The sequence below is a fragment of the Anabrus simplex genome, chromosome 2 (genome assembly GCF_040414725.1).
Source record: "Anabrus simplex isolate iqAnaSimp1 chromosome 2, ASM4041472v1, whole genome shotgun sequence".
Taxonomy (NCBI): domain Eukaryota; kingdom Metazoa; phylum Arthropoda; class Insecta; order Orthoptera; family Tettigoniidae; genus Anabrus; species Anabrus simplex.
In genome coordinates this window covers 651,928,560-651,948,486 of record NC_090266.1, presented here as the reverse complement: position 1 = coordinate 651,948,486, position 19,927 = coordinate 651,928,560, and the positions used below count along the sequence as shown (strand labels likewise).

Sequence of the window (19,927 nt, the reverse complement as noted above, 5' to 3'; positions counted from 1 at the left end):
AATTAACAAGAGAAGAAAATTTTCCTATAATACAATACAATTTACGCTAACAATTTTTTCTATTAAACACACAGCTCATTCCTAATAAATTTATATTGTTTACAAAATTCTACTTATAATATCTCCTGTACTACTTACAAATATAGTCAACTGATATACAGTATGTGGAATTACTTCAAATGATACTATACAACTGGTATAAGATTAAACTTTACATTGCATTTATTTACCTTTTTTTTTAAACCTATTTTGGAACCTAAGTAGCATAACGACCTGCTGCGTCTTAACCAGAGCCCCTTTTGCCACCAATTTTCAGAGTTCCTGAAGGGCCTTCACAGCTACCGTAGCGGTCCCAGGGCCCTCGAGGTCCCCAATGTATTTCACCGCTACACGCAGTCCCCTACTTTGGCTGTCCAACTCCTTAGATCAGGGGTTGGAATTCATTTAATCATACACATTCTTTTTTTACAATAACCTGCACTGGTCGAATGCCCTCTAACACTTCATTTATTTTTTCTGTTGCCGTTTATTCTCTTCTTGAATATCTGTACAGATTTTGGAAAAGGAGCAAACACTACCCCTGGTAAACTGTTTCACTCCTTCACACCCTTCCCAATGAATGAAAATTTACCCCAATCGCTTCTGCTAAAATTCCTTCTAATTTTATATTTGTGGTCTGTCCTGCCGATATAATTATTTTCCGACTAAAGCCTCTCACGGATATCTCCCCATGCTTCTTCTCTTGTATAGGCTCTATATAATCCTATAAGTCTAGTTTTCTCCCTTCTCTTACTTAAAGTTACCCACCCAAGTTCCTTTAACATTTCTGATACACTACTCTTTCTCCTGAAATCTGAAATCTGTTACAAATCTTGCTGCTTTCCTCTGCACATTATCTATTTCTTTTATTAGGTATTCTTGGTGAGGATCCCAAACACTGTTTGCATATTCCAATAATGGACGAACCATACTTAAGTAACTTTTTGCTTTTAATTCTTTATTACATCCTTTAAGTAGCCTCATTATGACATGTAACGATCTGTATGCTTTCCCAACAATGTCATCAACATGACCCTTCCAGTGCAAATTACTTTCAAATCTCACACCTAAGTATTTGCACTTGCCATCTTTTGGGATAACTACCTCATCCAAAGTATATTCAAATACAGTTTTACAGCTCCTGTTTGTAAAAGTTGTAACAGTTGATTTGCCTCCATTAACCTTCATATTATTTTCTTCAACCCATTGTTGGATACTTTCAAGGTCCCTTTGTAATTCTGAACAATCCTCAATGTTATTTATTTCCCTATAAACAATTATGTCAGCTGCATACAATCTTATTTTTGATGTTATATTGTTCCCTAAATCATTTGCGTATATTAAGAAAAGTAACGGACCGATTATACTACCCTGTGCAATTCCCTTCCAAACTTTCTCTTCCTGCGATACATTATTTCCCACTTTGACTTTCTGAACCCTTGAATTTAGAAATGTTTTTATCCAACGTGTAACCCTTACGTCCAATCCTATTCCCTCCAATTTCTTCAATAATATTCCATGTTCCACTCTATCAAAGGCTTTGGAAAGATCTATGGCTATGCAATCTAACTGACCTCCTGAATCCAATTGATCTGATATGTCCTGCTGAAATCCCACCAGTTGTGCCTCACAAGAAAATTTCTTTCTAAATCCATACTGGCTCCTCGTGAACCAATTTTTATCATCACATATCCCTCTGATGTACTTTGATATTAAACTCTCCAGTATTTTACAAACTATACTGGTCAGGCTGATTGGTCTGTAGTTCTCTGGTTTCCTTTTATCACCCTTTCCTTTATAAATTGGTATATTATAGATTCCTTCCATTCCTTTGGTATTACACTATTATTTATGACATAGTCAAAGAGAAATTTTAAATAAGCCACTATGTACCACCCCATTGTCTTTAATACCTCCCCAGTAATTTGATCACTTCCTGCTGCTTTTCCTTGCTGAAGCAGTTGGATTTCTCTGAAAATATCTTCATTTGTGAATGAGAACCTTCTTGTTTCCCTCTGTGTCTCTCACTCTCTATCTGCCGTTATGGTTTCCAACTCCTGACAATCATCTACTGAATCTCTGAATTCCCTACTAAATAGGTTTGCTTTTTCAGTATCTGTTAAATAGTGTTCACCCCCTTCTCCCACCATTGTAGGAATTTGGATTCCTTTTCCTTTATGATTCCTGATATATGAATACAGCTTTTTCCATTTCCCTTTGTGATCATTACCCTCTTGAAGTATGCCATTCATATAATTCTCTTTTGCTTCCTTTTTCACTCTATTCAGTTCCCTCATTAGCTGTTTTCTAGTTTCTCTACTCTCCCTACCCTCTTTGATTTTCCTGTTTACTATTCTACATTTTCTTTTTAATTTTCTTATTTCCCTTGTATAATAAACAGGGTCTGAGGTCATTTTACCCTTCTTAACAGGTACAAATCTCTTCTCTCCTTCCCAAATGATTCCTTTAAATTTAGCCCAAAGTGTATCCACATTACTCCCTTCACTTATCCAACAACTGAATTGTGATTTAAGGTAAGTCCCAAATTCATCAACTCTAGTTTTTCTGTACAATTTCTTGTCTTGTGTAACCCTCCTATTAAGCCTTTTTGGTACGAGTCCTACATCCATTATTACAGCCTTATGATCTCCTATTCCTTCAATTACCTCAGTTTTATTAACAATTTCCCAGGGTTTAACCAAGAATACATCTAGTAAGTTATTGAGACGAGTCAGTTCTTGTACTACTTGTGTAAATCCTCCCTCCCAAATTAACTTATTTGCCAGATATAAGATAGTGACTGGTCGATTAATCAACAGGGTACCAGCTCAGCTCTCAGCTGATAGAAGGAAAGCCATAGCGATGGAGTTGTTTCCTTGTACTAATGACAGACCTGAAATGGAATCAGATTTTAGTGTTGCAGAACCGTTTACTGTGGTTGAGTTACTGGAGGTAGCACGCAATATGAAGACTGGTAAGGCACCAGGTGTAGATGGAATCCCACCAGAAGCCATCAAGTATGCAGTTGAGGTGGCACCTGGTTGGATCTTATCAGTCTTCAATGATTTACTAAAAAAGCATGAATTCCCCGATGAGTGGAAAGTAGCCAAGCTATTGCTGTTACTGAAGGCAGGGAAACTATCATTAGATCCATCAGCGTACAGGCCACTTCGCTTATTAAACACCTTGAGCAAACTTTATGAAGGATTGATTAAAACGAGACTGGAGAAAGAATTTGAACAACAGGGAGGACTTTCTTTGAACCAGTTTGGATTTAGAAAGGGCAGAACCACAACCCAAGCTATTGAGAGGGTGATTCAAATACAGGCAGAAAGCAGTGAGAAATGGGCTGTTTTGATTATGCTAGATGTCAAAAATGCTTTTAACACTGCTTCATGGAGCATTATTTTGAGAGAACTTCGTAGGAAGAACATTTCTCGGTATCTACAACAAATAATTGCTAAGTTCTTCAAAGGACGAAGCATACGACTTGATGATTTAGAAGACCTTGAAATGAGTGCTGGCGTTCCACAGGGATCTGTCCTAGGACCCACCTTGTCGAACTTTCAATATGATGACGTCTTACGCCTGCAGCCGACAAAAGAGACAACATCTATCGGTTATGCAGATGACCTTGCAATAGTGGTAATAGCAAGAATGTAGAAGAACTGACCTTCCGAGTAAATGAATCACTGAGACGAGTTAACCTTTGGATGGTAAAAAATAAATTGAGATTGGCTCCACATAAGACTGAGCCTGTAATTTTGAAAGGTTGCAGGAATTGGAAGAATGTTCGCTTCTTATTAAATAATACAGTGATTATCCCAGAGAAGTCTGTACGATACCTTGGGGTTCTTGTTGACAGGAATTGCATATTTGGTACACACGTGAAGGCAGTAACTCAGAAGGCATCGGCATTAACTAGACTTATGCCTAACATCGGGGGACCAAGAACAGTTAAGAGACAGACTATGTGCTCTGCAGTATATTCCATTTTACTTTAAGCTGCACCTATCTGGCACAATGCACTCAGGAGGAAGATTCACCGAAGAGCTATGGAAAGAGTACAGAGGAAGATGCTGCTCAGAGTTATCTGTGCATATCGAACAGTTTCGACAGCAGCTCTACAAGTTGACCTCCTCGTTGTAGAGAGAAAACTTTGGCATGAAAGGGATGCGACTATATCTGCTGAAGAAAAGAAAGCCTTGAGGAACCAACTCTTACTAGACTGGCAAGACCGATGGGATGGCACAACCGATGTTGGCCAATGGACAAAAAAGCTAATACCCGACATAGGAGGCTGGCTTAAATGTAGACATCGGCAGGTAGATTACCATCTGTCGCAGATCCTGACAGGACATGGAAGATTCAGCGTATACGCCATGAAGATGGGAAAGACGCAGGGAGATGGTTGTCGGTACTGTTCTGAAAGGGATACAGTAGAACACACAGTTTTCTACTGTGTTCGATGGGAAGAAGAACGAAGGAAAGCCTGCCAACAACTTGGCCGACGACTCACGCCAGGAAATCTGGTTCAGATTATGTTGGAGAGCCCGCTTGCCTGGAACACAGTAAAGGCAATGGCGACAAGCATTATGGGGACGAAGGAGAAAGGAGGAACTTAATAATATACACTGACTGACAGAGCAAATGCAACACCAAGGAGGAGTGGTTCAAAAGGGATGAAAGTTGGGGAAAAAACAGAGACGGCACGGATGAATAATTGATGTTTATTTCAAACCGATATGCAGGTTACACAATGCGCACGGCATCGACTCAGTAGGATGTAGGACCACCGCGAGTGGCGATGCATGCAGAAACACGTCGAGGTACAGAGTCAATAAGAGTGTGGATGGTGTCCTGAGGGATGGTTCTCCATTCTCTGTCAACCATTTGCCACAGTTGGTCGTCCGTATGAGGCTGGGGCAGAGTTTGCAAACGGCGTCCAATGAGATCCCACACGTGTTCGACTGGTGAGAGATCCGGAGAGTACGCTGGCCACGGAAGCATCTGTACACCTCGTAGAGCCTGTTGGGAGATGCGAGCAGCGTGTGGGCGGGCATTATCCTGCTGAAACAGAGCATTGGGCAGCCCCTGAAGGTACGGGAGTGCCACCGGCTGCAGCACATGCTGCACGTAGCGGTGGGCATTTAACGTGCCTTGAATATGCACTAGAGGTGACGTGGAATCATACGCAATAGTGCCCCAAACCATGATGCCGCGTTGTCTAGTGGTAGGGCGCTCCACAGTTACTGCCGGATTTGACCTTTCTCCACGCCGACGCCACACTCGTCTGCGGTGACTATCACTGACAGAACAGAAGCGTGACTCATCGGAGAACACGACGTTCCGCCATTCCCTCATCCAAGTCGCTCTAGCCTGGCACAATGCCAGGCGTGCACGTCTATGCTGTGGAGTCAATGGTAGTCTTCTGAGCGGACGCTGGGAGTGCAGGCCTCCTTCAACCAATCGACGGGAAATTGTTCTGGTCGATATTGGAACAGCCAGGGTGTCTTGCACATGCTGAAGAATGGCGGTTGACGTGGCGTGCGGGGCTGCCACCGCTTGGCGGCGGATGCGCCGATCCTCGCGTGCTGACGTCACTCGGGCTGCGCCTGGACCCCTCGCACGTGCCACATGTCCCTGCGCCAACCATCTTCGCCACAGGCGCTGCACCGTGGACACATCCCTATGGGTATCGGCTGCGATTTGACGAAGCGACCAACCTGCCCTTCTCAGCCCGATCACCATACCCCTCGTAAAGTCGTCTGTCTGCTGGAAATGCCTCCATTGACGGCGGCCTGGCATTCTTAGCTATACACGTGTCCTGTGGCACATGACAACACGTTCTACAATGATTGTCGGCTGAGAAATCACGGTACGAAGTGGGCCATTCGCCAACGCCGTGTCCCATTTATCGTTCGCTACGTGCGCAGCACAGCGGCGCATTTCACATCATGAGCATACCTCAGTGACGTCAGTCTACCCTGCAATTGGCATAAAGTTCTGACCACTCCTTCTTGGTGTTGCATTTGCTCTGTCAGTCAGTGTACATCACTCCATTCTGATGTCATGCCGTCAAGCAGTTCCAGAATGTGCTCAGTGAAGAGGGCAGGGGTTTTTAGTTGGTGGAAATCCAACTCCCACACAGAGTGGTGTCTTTAAAAGATTTTCCCCTGCCACAACAACAACAACAACAACAACAACAAAAAACTACTACTACTACTAATTTTTTTGCTATTTGCTTTACGTCGCACCAACACAGATATGTCTTATGGCGACGATGGGATAGGAAAGGCCTAGGAATAGGAAGGAAGTGGCCGTGGCCTTAATTAAGGTACAGCCCCAACATTTGCCTGGTGTGAAAACGGGAAACCACGGAAAACGATCTTCAGGGCTGACGACAGTGGGGTTCGAACCCACTATCTCTTGGATGCGAGCTCACAGCTATGCTCTTCTAACCGCATGACCAACTCACCCGGTAACAAATAAAATAAAATAAGAGTACCAGATCAAGATTGAAACCGGCCTTTATTTCATCGTAACAGTCATCATGGAGTGATCTCTTTCCAAATGAGCAATTGCAAGGCGTGGCACATCAACAGCAGCCACAGCCTATTCAGTGTCTATCTTCTCAACCCTAAGTTTGCAACTCTTTTGTCAGAAATCACCCAGAAAAAAATCGCACTGTTTTCCTTTGGACCTCTTCCAGTTCTCGAATGAAGTACTTCTGGTCAGATAATTCTGGGTGCCTGATCCATTGCAAATCAGCATCCAGCTTCTAGAAGCTTCCTAATTGCAAACCCAAAAATTTTACTGGCACTACTGATTTACTCACTGATGGACCCGTCCACATTGTCGCCGTGGCACCACAATGTTTGTCCCTTATTGGCTGCCCCACACTGTCACAATAACATCACAGCCATACAGGAGATTCAAACATCAGTGAAAACTACATTTTGCTCAATCCTGTGCTATTGCCTCCATCAAGAGATGGCAAAAGGCATTCAAATGATGTTGTATGTTTTCAATACAATTGTTTTTTCAAACCTGTGCTACTGCCTGCATCAAGAGATGGCAAAAGGCATTCAAGTGATGTTGTATGTTTTCAATACACTGCCATCTTCGAATAGATTGACTCTTTCCCCAGCAATCCCTGTGTTTCTAGATTCATAACGATTTGAATCTAGGCGTAAGCATATATTTTTGTAAGTGTTCACAGCTTCCTAATACAAGGGAAAATAACAGGAATTGTTAGCGTTGTAAAACATGTTTTACATTAAACAGGTATTCTATTATCCCCACAGTCATATTATAATGTGACAGTAATTTAAAAAAGAAAACCTCACTACTTCTATTATAATGCCATATTTATTACCACAGTCCACACACAATATAATAACAAGATTTTTGAAGTGTAACAGCTGATTTTTCTGTCTTTTTCAATTTTTTTTTATTCCTGAGTACTGCAATTTTACGTCTAATACATCTTACACAGCTCATTCCTCAGTTGCCTCAGCATATGTTGTGGCAGTTCTCTGAATCATAACATCTGCAGAAACTATGATATTCATTTAATTTTCAAGCATTTCCTTCCATCTCTGCAAGATGTCACCTACTACAGTTATGAACCACAATAGTGACAAAAGGCTATCATGTACAGAGAATATAATTTAAGACTTTACATTTTGCTCACAGACTGCAGAAATCTCCAAGCAAGCACCATACGGCATGTGTCAAGCTTGGCGTGATAAGTCTTGACAGCTGACGTAGCAGTTTGCTAGTAACTACTGGAGTTTTAAGAAGTGTTGTGAGGTAAGTATTGCCATGGTTAAATCACTAAAATACAGAGAATACTTTTGGTCAAGTGTTATTTGCATCAGAACAAGAAGCCAGTTAAAAGGTGCCTTCAAAACTTCCATAGACATTTTCCCGATTCTACAGTACCATCAAAACATTACGTACAACAACTCGTTCACAAGTGGTGTAGTACTGGTTCCATAACTAATAAGAAAAAACAGCGAATGAGAACAACTGTCTCAAAAGAGAGGTTAGAAGACATACAGGCAAGACTGCAATTCAGTCCACAGAATGGAAAATTCTAAATTCCCATGGAAGGAATTAGGTATTTTTCACCAATAGAGCATGTCAAAAATGTATCAAAAACATATCAGATGTAAGGCTTTTCAGGTGTTTGCTCTATTAACCAGCGCCTAGTCTTAGGTCTGACACTAGACTCATCAGAGCAAACGCACGAAAAGCCTTACATCTGATATATTTTTGATACATTTTTGACATGCTCTATTGGTGAAAAATATCTAATTCCCCCCAGGGGAATTTAGAATTTTCCATTCGGAATTGCTAGGCAGGCAATAATTCCATTGTGGAGATTTATCTCCCGTATGCAGTTATCAGACTGTGCCTCTTATAAGGGCTTCTGATAAGTTCACCTGCATACACCCCAGCGTCAGCGGGTAGGGACTGACACATCCCACTCTGATGAGTCTAGTGTCAGACCTAAGATGAGACGCTGGTTAATAGAGCAAACGCCTGAAAAGCCTTACATCTGATATGTTTTTAATACATTTTTGACAGGCTCTATTGGTGAAAAATATCTAATTCCCTCCATGGGAATTTAGAATTTTCCATTCGGAATTGCTAGGCGGGCAATAATTCCATTGTGGAGATTTATCTCCCGTATGCAGTTATCAGACTGTGCCTCTTATAAGGGCTTCTGATAAGTTCACCTGCATACACCCCAGCGTCAGTAGGTAGGGACTGACACATCCCACTCTGATGAGTCTAGTGTCAGACCTAAGACAAGGCGCTGGTTAATAGAGCAAACGCCTGAAAAGTCCACATAAGTTGCTTTGGAGAGTAGCTCAGGAAAATGGTATTTCACACTTGTCAGCATATAATACAATAAAATTATTACATTTATAATCTTACTGGACTCATTCAGTCCATAACATACAGTCAACAGATTTCACTGTAAGATAAAAGCTTTGCAACTGGCTAATGAATAGTGTCCACGATGGTATTGTGGATCCGAACTTCCCTTTTATGGGTGATGAAGCATGGTTCATTTAAGTGGATATATCAGTGCAGAGAACCCAGACATTGTACAGCAGAGACCTCTGCATGATGCAAAGGAGGGTGTACGGTGCGCTATTAGTGCCCGACGAATTATCGGTCTGATATTTTTTCAGGACACGATTACTTCAGACTGTTATATTCATAACATTCTCCAACCATATTTTTGATGAAACTGACTGAAGAAGAAGAAAGCTATGGCTATTTCCAGCAGGATCGTGTGACAGCCCATACGGCACGTAGCTCTATGCAAGGGTTGCAGGAAGTGTTTGATGATGATCACATCATCAGTAAACGTTTATGGCCCTCTCGTTCACCTGATTTAAGCATCTGTGACTTTTATCTATGGGAAATCTCAAAGGTAAAATTTACAGGAAAAATCCTCGAACTGCAGAAGAATTAAAATTGAAATTTGGAAGACAGCGCGCTCCAACAGTGTCTTTTTTGTTTGTTTGTACAAGTTGCTTTACGTAGCACCGACACAGATAGGTCTTATGGCAACAATGGGATATAAAAGGGCTAGGAGTGGGAAGGAAGTGGCCGTGGCTTTAATTAAGGTACAGCTCCAGCTTTTGCCTGGTGTGAAAATGGTAAACCATGGAAAAACATTTTCAGGGCTGCAGTTTGAACCCACTATCTCCTGAATGCAAGCTCACAGCTGCGCGCCCCTAACTGCACCCGCAACTTGCTCGGTTCCATCAGTGTCCACGAACTGCAAAGTGTTCTTTGGAATCTCATTAGGAGGTATGAAGCTTGCATCACAGCTCAAGGAGATCACTTTCAACATCTTCTGTAAATACTGGTGAATTCTGTTTCATTTACTAGTTTATTTCGTTTGCTTTATTACAGCGGGTGAGTTAAATTTAGTTTACTTACTACTGTGACCACTGCGCTCGCTGTCACCGTTTCTCTGTGCTGCTACGTCTCAGTACTCCACTACAAAGTCTTAAATTATACTCCCTGTATTATTCATATTCCAAATCACTTGCTCTCCCTGCTATCAATTTGTGCACAAATCTTATATTTTCATATATCTACCTACCTTTTTACTTAGTATGTTTAATATCGCACCAACACAGATTTTTCTTTTTTTCTTTTTGCTACAGTGGGAGAGGAAAAGCATAGAAATGGAAAGGAAGTTGTCTAAATTAAAATATAGTCCATACAATAGGCTGGTGTGAAAATGAGAACCACAGAAAACTATCTTCAGAGCTAACAATGGTGGTGTTCGAACACACCATATCCAAAATGAAAACTTACTACAGCTTACAACCCCTTTCACATACCCAACTTGTTCAGTTTTTCGTAAAACGTTTGCATCTTAACGAGTGACAGTCTGTGTATATCTGCCAAGACATTCTCAAATGTACAGTCTAGCAATACTACCATAGGCCTTATCATCTTCATCATCATCATTTCCAGCTCCAGTTTTCCAGGTGTGGTGGGAGGCTTGTTTTGGTTTTGAAAGCAACAAACTCATCAACTCGGTTTGGCTGGCTTGCTAGACCTAACACTGTACAGAATAAGTCCCTTAGCCTCTGACAGTCCCCTACCATGCCTGCAGGGCAACAGCATTTTGGTGATTTTGTGTGTCATTTCCTACAAGCAGGTTCCTAAGGGATAATTCCTCTGCCCATAGCTGTTGGTCCTCCCTTAGTTTGTCGGGTTTAGTGCTAACCACCCAAGCCCTGGGAAGACAGTTGCAGTAATAACATATGCTGTCACATGCGGTAGTAGGGTGCTCCTGACCTGACCTGTAGGACTTACCAGTATCTAAAATAATAATGATTTCTTTATCCTTTTTGTGATGTTTCTTCAGTCTGCCTCACCAAGTTTGAGAGTCGGAGTATACAAAGTTTGCGAGGTTTGGTTTTAGAAACACACTCCCTATATCAATATCTGCACCAAAATTAATGTTGCTCAACTTACACAGTTTAGAAGAAATGCAACAAGCCTAACATTATGATGGTCTTGCTTATTATTAGCAATATAATTTGAGTACTCCTTATTCTTCCCACATGTATATAGAAATATGTTACACCTCCCAGACAAAGGGAGGCAAGTCACTTGACGGAGGAGTTTGCAGGAAACGACGATCCGTTTTGCAAACATTGTTCCTTGAGCCCCAGTAGCTTGGTGATTGCTAATCCAAAGCACGTGTCCACTTTGTTTGTTTGCTTATTCTAAGCTGTGAATGATAATACACAATGCTTTTTCATTTATGCTGTGAGAGAGAGAGAGAGTGTGTGTGTGTGTGTGTGTGAAAGTGCCATAATTGTAAAATATGCGTGAACCAGGGCAGTCTGTGAATAAACATTAAAAAGGAAAACCACTAACGAGTGGCGAGAAGACGTGTTTGTTAAATGAGTTTTCCAAATTTTGTGAAGAAAATCCTGGAAGTACTCGGGATGAAGAACCACGTGCAGTGGTCGATGTAACAGGTAACAGTGTAAGGGGAGCCTTTACCACGCTAGGAAATAACTTAAGGTTGATAGGAAACTGGTTACTCCTAAGAAAACACATAAAGCGACAAAGCTAATTGAAAAATATGACAGTTTTACAGAAGACGTTATCCGTAAACGAATTTACACTTCTTTTTTAAGAAATAAAATACCAACTCTGAATAAAATATTAGCTTTCGTTAATAGTGATGATTCTTTACCTACCTTTTCTTGTGCAATTCTTAACAGACTTTTAAAAATTATGGCTCGAAAGAATGACAATTTCACCATAAAGGAAGTGTAAGAACTATTGATTGAAGTCTTGATAATGCCACGGCTGACCGCTGGAAATTGTATATTCAACACGTTATCAATGTGGAAAAAGCTAATAATTATGTGGAAGTTGGATGGCATTGCGAAGGAAGTCCTTGAACGCTTTGTTATCAACTTGGCTGATGACACAGATACCACATGGAAGGAATAGAACAACTGCAGGAGAACGACTAAACTGCAAGTCTTATTGCTACCTATTAAAGCATGATCAATTTTCTTTTTTGGATTTGTTGTTGTATTATGTTTCACTTCAAACAGGCAGCTGTTATTTCAATGAGTTTGTATATCTAATCAGGCGCACTGTTGCTGGCGTGATCTCTTTGTATACGGCTAAACATCAGGTTGTTCTCACCTTCAGTCTCTCTACTACAAACCTCACACCGGGCGAGTTGGCCATGCGGCTAGGGGCGCGCAGGTGTGAGCTCACATCCGGGAGATAGTGGGTTCAAATCCCACTGTCGGCAGCCCTGAAGACGGTTTTCCGTGGTTTCCCATTTTCACACCAGGCAAATGCTGGGGCTGTACCTTAAGGCCACGGCCACTTCCTTTCCATTCCAAGGCCTTTCCTGTCCCATAGTCGCCATGAGACTTATCTGTGTTGGTGCAATGTAAAAAAAAAAAAAGAAAACCACCACCTTACAGTGAAAAATCGAATTGTTGTAACTCGTCTGTGATTTAAGAACACTGTAATACTGAGGATTATTGCTCAGGCGAATCAGTCTAATGAACAAAAGAGAAATGTTTTCTATCACGTTGTATTTCAGAATACATGTGCTTGCGATTGCTTTCTTCGACTCTCAAAAAAAGTGAGACAGACTGTAGATTATTCTTGGTGCAATAACTAAGTCTTCAGTTCTCCTTTGTAGTCTTATAGAATACTGTTCTTGCCCTCATATTGTTCTAAATAACTCCTATTTACAAAATGTGGTGTGATTCCACAATAGCTCTCAAAACATTTTTCAGCTGCCTTTCATGGCAGTGGCAACTGCACAATTTTAGACAATCATTCAGAACCTTCTTGTTTCTAAATGGCATTCAATAGCACATACAACCCTTGCACCCCATACACATCACCTGATTTTACCTTATTCTATAGCAAGTTACATAATTACATTTTTTTTTAAATTTGCTTTACGTTGCACTGACACAAATAGGTCTTACAGCGACAATAACATATGAAAGGGCTAGGAGTGGGAAGATAGCAGCTGTGGCTTTAATTAAGGTACAGCCCCACCAATTTCCTAGTGTGAAACCACGGAAAACCATCTTCAGGGCTGCCGACAATGCGGCTTGAACCCACTATCTTCCAAATGCAGGCTGATAGCTACGTAAGCCAAACCGCACAGCCACTTGCTTGGTAAGTTACTTAATATGATCCTCATTACTATCATTCTGGTTCTCAATAACAAAAGACATTCTTCTTGTTTCTTAAGTGGTTAGCTACCATTGAAAAAAAAACTGATTGTCAAGCCACAAACTACCTTGTCTCTTCAGCAAGAACATCCCTGATTGCCTTTCACTCTTGGTTATTACATCTGATACCTTTTTTTGCTACTGGTTTAATATCGCACTAAAACATCAGAGGTTTCCGGCGATGGAAGGATAGGAAAGGGCTAGGATTGGGAAGAGGTAGCAGCTGTGGCCTTAATTAAGGTACAGCCCCAACATTTGCCTGGTGTGAAAATGGAAAACCACAGAAAACCATCTTAAAGGTAGCCGACAGTGGGATTTGAACCCACCACATCCATAATGCAAGCTCACAGCATGCTTGGATTCCTATTTTAAGACTTTTTCAATAAAGTTCAGTCTGTATCACCACACATTGTCGAAATTATTTAGTCCAGAACTGGCTTTTCAAAACTATGTTTTATCTTCAGTGGATCTAGTAAAAGTTAAAATGTTTAAAAATACATAAGCCATAAGCACTGTTAAGAAATGGCTTTAATTTTTTATGATGATTATCGTTCACATTTTCTTATATTAAATATAAGACATACAGGGTTATTCACCCAACATGTTACACAGAAATAACTACTAAACCATTAAAGATATCGGCATTCTGTTTTCATATTCGTAAATGGTACCCAGGGTCTTGTTAAATAACGTGCTGCTTAGTCTCATGGGGTGATTAATAACCGAGATATTGATACTAACTCCATATTTTTAAATAGAAGGGCACAAATTCGTACATCTGGCCTAAAAGTTCAACTGCGCACAAGTTCAAATATGAAAGTATTTTCAAAATCGGACAAATACTTTTTGAGATATAAATAAGAAGAGCATGTGCGGTTTTGCATGCCGCATCAGACGGCGTGAAGTCGAGCAAGGACACATTGAGGTGCAAGCTGCTTCCTGACCTTGATTCCAGCCACAGAACGGATACCAGGCATGTACTGTAAACATAATGTGATGTAACGTAAGACACCCTGGATGTGCAACGTTATTGTATGACTGGCAAACACACAACGGGGAAGGGAGATTAAAGTTGAATTTTTTTGTTTTGACCTGTAATAGGTTGCGCTCAGTTTTGCGTTTTTTCTCACGGATGGGAATGGGAAGGATTTGGAGAGGAAGTCGACCATGCCTATCACAAAGGTACCTATCCGGTATTTGCCTGGTGTTAAACATGGGGCACCATGAAAATCACTTTCAGGTTAGGTGAGGCAGGACTCGAACCTACGCTCTCCCGAATGCACGCTACTACAGTCGCGCTTGAGCTCTGAAGAGATTAATCCATGTAAAATAAAACATAAATAATAGTGTTGCTGCCATCTCACCACGATCAGCTCTGAACATTTGCTTTTCTAGAAGGAGCTCTTCTGCTGTTTTGTGTTATGTTTATTTCTCAACTCATAGAGTAGTATGAACTGTACACTAAAACCAGTGACAATTAGAGCTTTTGTTATGTTCCTTTCAAGGCAAAGTACTTATTTTATTCCTTTTAAACACATCAACCCTTTCTGTCCTGTCATGGTTTCGCCTGTCATACACACTTTGCAAACCCTTCAAATGTGTACGAGGTGCTTACATGCCTGGTATCCATTCTGTGGCTGAACTCACTCCCAGGAAACTGCTTGTGCCTCAATATGTCCTTGCCCGACTTCACGCCGTCTGATGCGGCATGCAAAACAGTGCACGTTGTTCTTACTTATATCTCAAAAAGTAATTGTCCAATTATGAAAATACTTACATATTTGAACTTGTACACAGATGAACTTTTAAATCAGCTGTATGAATTTGTGCCATTCCATTTAAAAATATGGAGTTGGTATCAATATCTCGGTTGTTAATCACTAAGTAGCATGTTATTTTACAATACCCTGCGTACCATTTACGAATATGAAAACAGAATGCTGATATCTTTACTAGTTTAGAAGTTATTTCCGTGTAACACGTTAGGTCAATAACTCTGTATATAAGCAATGATATTAGGTGATGTATTCTGCCTTATATTTTGTGTCAAGTTTAATCTTAAACTAAGCTTTATATTTGTAGATTTCAGATCTAATACCACACAGAGTTTCTAATCTTCTCTTCATTTTAATCTGTTACCACATACTTGGACAAAATAGTCTTCATTAAAAAGAAGAAAGTTCTTCAGCTCATCCCAACTATTTCTGGGGTCACTGGAGCCACCCAGGCTCATTTTGGTTTTGGCCAGGGATTTAAGATCGGATGCCCTTCCTGATGTCACGTGATTCTTGAGATGAAAGTCTCGACCCAGAATCGACCGCGATTTGAACCTCAGCCTTCCGGGTGGGAAGCCAGCAGCTAAGCCACTGAGCTAATCAGATCCCCCTCAAAACAGTCTTCATTATCACCCAAAATATTGAACCAATTCTTTTTTGAGACAGCATACTGAGCCCATAATTCTACCTTGCTAAAAATTCAACTACAAGATGGAGTGCAACCAAATTTTTTATTGCAAGCTCATCTCGCGTTCTGTGGCACGACAACTCACAGCAGGGAGTGGCCCACCAATTCGAACGAGGTCGTAACATTTCAGAAGACCTCAGGTAATTAATAATGAATTTCTGGACAATAACCATCACTGCGAGAGATTTCGGCACTGTCATTAATAAAGAAATAAGTAATTAAGAATTTGCAAAATATCTGATGAAGCTAAAGTCCACAGGGTGGAAATGTACTTAATTAGGCCTGGAGAAAAGTTGGCGTCAATACTGGCAGAGTAGTGACACGTGTCGAGGACATACTGTAAAAATGTGCGGGAATTCTCCTGCATGAAATGAATTAATTATGCCCGCTAAAGTAACAGGAATAATCAGCAAACAACACCATCATGAGTGGAAAAATAGGTGGAATCTCTGGAGTGAGTCTTGAAGAAATTGGTCCAGTGGTTGTCAATTTGGAATGATTGCACCACAGTAGATAACACCAAGCAGAGCATCCCTAGAAAAGGCTTAAATACCCCTCCTCAACCAAGAGTGTCAGTCGTCATTCTATGTGCTGAGAGTGTGAACCTACGCCAGGAAACATTAAGAAGAAGACTTAAAGTGGGCGAAACAGACTTGTAGAATCTCTAAAGGCAGTTGGCTTGTGGGATGAATATTTTACCACGTGGTAAATAGTGAATGGAAACAAAATTAGCTGTTGAAACATTGTAGTTATGACATCTATCACGGTCAGGGAAGAATATCATAAGTTGAATAATTGTAGGATTCCTGAACTTCTGCATAGGGAGACAACAGATTCATAGACAGCTCTTGTTAATTATTGCAGATGATTTTATTTTTGGTAATTGGTAAGGGAGAACTGTTGTGGGTTGGGCAAGATAAGCTTGTATGTCATGGTCAATCACGCTTGTGGAACATCTGGAGAGGAAGGAGTTAGAAATTTCCACAAACTGCGTCAGCTGAATTCTCAATACGAAGCGGGGTGGTTTAAATGTTATATGGGGACAGAATAAAATTTATTATTTAAGTGTATTGCCTCAAGACAAATGCAGAATCTGTGTATGTATAAGATAATAATACCAATATAAATGGTCCATTATTGGACATTATAAATTTCCCAGCTAACTCATTCCTGGTTGCCAGCATTTTGCCCTCGTGTGCAAGGTTAGGCTCATCAGTTGGTACCTAGCACACCTACCAAGATGCTGGTTAGTGCATACCGTGGAGGCCACTCCGTAGGCTACTTGGAGCCACCGGCAGTGCCAATGCACTATGAGACACTTCGTCTCTTTACCAAAAATTGATACCTGCCTGGCTATCAGATGACATAGATGTTGATTCCCTTAGGGAATCTGAAATATTTGTCCCAAATGAGTAAATTCATAATACCAATATAAATGGTCCATTATTGGACATTATAAATTTTCCAGCTAACTCATTCCTGGTTGCCAGCATTTCGCCCACTTGTGCTAGGTTGGCCTCATCAGTTGGTGGCTCCAAGTAGCCTAAACAGTGGCCTCCAGGTTCAAGTTCATTTTTGTAGCGAATTTCACTTCATGTGTTAGAGATTCAACGAGGATAAGATTTAAATATCCGGATATTGTATTAAAGTTTTGATTTCGCCTGGCAGTATGAATGATGTGTAGATACCAAAACGTTGGTTCAACGACAGATTTAGGATGTCGCGTATATTATATAACTTAAGGATAAGTATACACTGTAACGTTGACTCAACGACAGGATTAGGGTGTCGTCTGTACCTAGTCAATTCATAGATTAGTCATTTTTGCTAATCGACTTGAACAACGTTAATGTCTGCAGTAGTGGATATGAATGTGAAATATATTATCAGGTACTATTCAGGCTATGTTTCGGTATAATTCTTACTACCCAGAAGGTGCTCCCATAATACTGTTGCATCCGTAGCGGCATGAATGTAAGGGTTGTCCCACGTGAAAACTGCATGGATAGTGTGTGACACAAATATCCACATTATGCCCTGAGCGGAGTCTCCTTTCTGCTCAAGAGAGTTCACAAAAACAAGCACAAGAGATATATTCATGTAAATAATGATTTTGAAATGTGTTGAATATTCCAGTAATTACCACATATACAAAAATACTCCATGCCGCACATGTTCATGTTCGATGAACTTTTGTTCATATTTATTTACTTTTCTTTACTTTAAGATTTACTATTCAGGTATTAGATATTATGATCATGCCATCTGTTGACACTTACTTGATTTATGTAGGATTTACATTATGAATGCTGTTTCGATTCGTCAGCTGTTAATATATTTTATTTTCATTTTTTGTTATTCACATTATTCATGTGAGACATTGATCTACCGATCACTTGTAGTTTAGTTTAATGGGACAAGTGTAGGTAGACAGATTTGTAATGGTAGTCGTAGTTATAGAAAATTGGAAAGATTTCCTTTCGTGTGTTTTATTGTGGACTTGTAATTTAACAAACTTAACGACGTAATTGTTTCATAACCTGAAAGTTGGTTTAGTAAGAACATTTTCAAGTGATTTATCACTTTTCTTTAACTTAAGTGTTTGGAATTTCTTCTAAATGCATAATGATTTAATGTTTTCCTGCATTTCGCAGGGTTGTTCCTTCAGAACGATGTAACGTAAGATCCCATTGGGTCAAGTGTTGTTGGTTCCTTCTGAACATCTGTTTGGGGTGATGCATGTTTTAGCATCGGAATTCCTCTGTAACTTACGGGTGTCAAGAGATGACACTACATGGTGGAATTTTATTTTAAATTGTGACAATTGCTGTTAACTTGTAATGAACACCATGCTTTCTAGTAATATTTCGCAACCTATCCAAAGCAACTGATAGTCAATTTGGTTTGATTAAGGATCCATTCAGGGGATGTTCCAATATCCGATAGGATAGTAGACTGGTGGATAACCTGAATCAAATGTAAGTCTGGTATTCTACTTGTTCAAGGTCAGATTTACCACGGATCATGTGGATTAACTCTCAGTTATCGTTTGGATCAATGGTGTCTGATTTTCAGGTTTTATTTACGTTTTCTGGTATTTTGCTGTCCACAAATTTTACACTACATTTTCATTCTTTGAAAGACAATAATGAACAATGTCAATAAAACTTTACCACTCACATTATGCATTGTGACTGCGTTACAACATGTTGTGAAAATTTAAAGTGACTTTTCTTGCCAATCTAATTAATAAATTATCGTGATTTAAATTGAATAAATATTTTAGTAAGCACATTCTTTGCTCCTCATTTGAAGTAGTTATGTTCTCCTCTGAACCCTATCGTTTGGTCGATGAAGAGACAGAAAAAAAACTTACAACGACCCCAATTTCCAAGAGTACGATATTGCTCTACTGAAGCAGCCGAGGCAGATGACCAATCATGGAATGGTAAGTTCAAGGGTTCAATACAGTACATTTAACTTCAATATAGAAAGATAAAACTCAACCTTACCCATGAATGCTTGCAAGCTTCTTGTAATCCTTATTGGCTTCTGCAACTGGTATGAGAATTTTGTACACGTCATTCATTGCTTCGTACATTCCAGCCTAAAAAAAAAAAAAAAAAGAAAATACTAATAATTCAGAAAACATCACCACAAACTACTACATAAATACTGTGCTATAATCTACTATAATCTATCTTCATGCTTGCACTTAAATACTGTGCGACACAAATATCCACATTATGCCCTGAGCAGAGTCTCCTTTCTTCTCAAGAGAGTTCACAGAAACAAGCACAAGAGATATATTCATGTAAATAATGATTTTGAAATGTGTTGAATATTACAGTAATTACCTCATATACATAAATACTCCGCGCATATCTTTTCTGGAATTTAGTGAAGAAAAACTAAATTTGAAATAAGGTAGTTATCACTTCACCTAAAACAATGGGTCCCGTTATACTACAGCATTGTGTGGCCTCCGTTTGTGTGGAGTTAGTAGCAAGTCATAAGTGAAGTGTGAACCACATGTTAAGTATGGCTACAAATTCTTGTTATTGCTCATTTGTGGCTGAAGAAAACCTTAGCATTACTAAAGATGCAGAGAACACTGGAAAGCATGCAGGTGGAAGAAAGTATGA

General features: G+C 40.1%; 1 protein-coding gene across 1 annotated transcript in view; it reads right to left on the bottom strand.

The window, feature by feature from the left end:
- Zir (Zizimin-related) overlaps nt 1-19,927 on the bottom strand; it is a 541,699-nt gene that overhangs the window by 75,361 nt on the left and 446,411 nt on the right. The window contains exon 33 of the mRNA XM_067141133.2: nt 19,295-19,389. Within this exon, the coding sequence (XP_066997234.1) occupies nt 19,295-19,389 (95 nt within the window). The remainder of the gene's footprint in view (nt 1-19,294; nt 19,390-19,927) is intronic.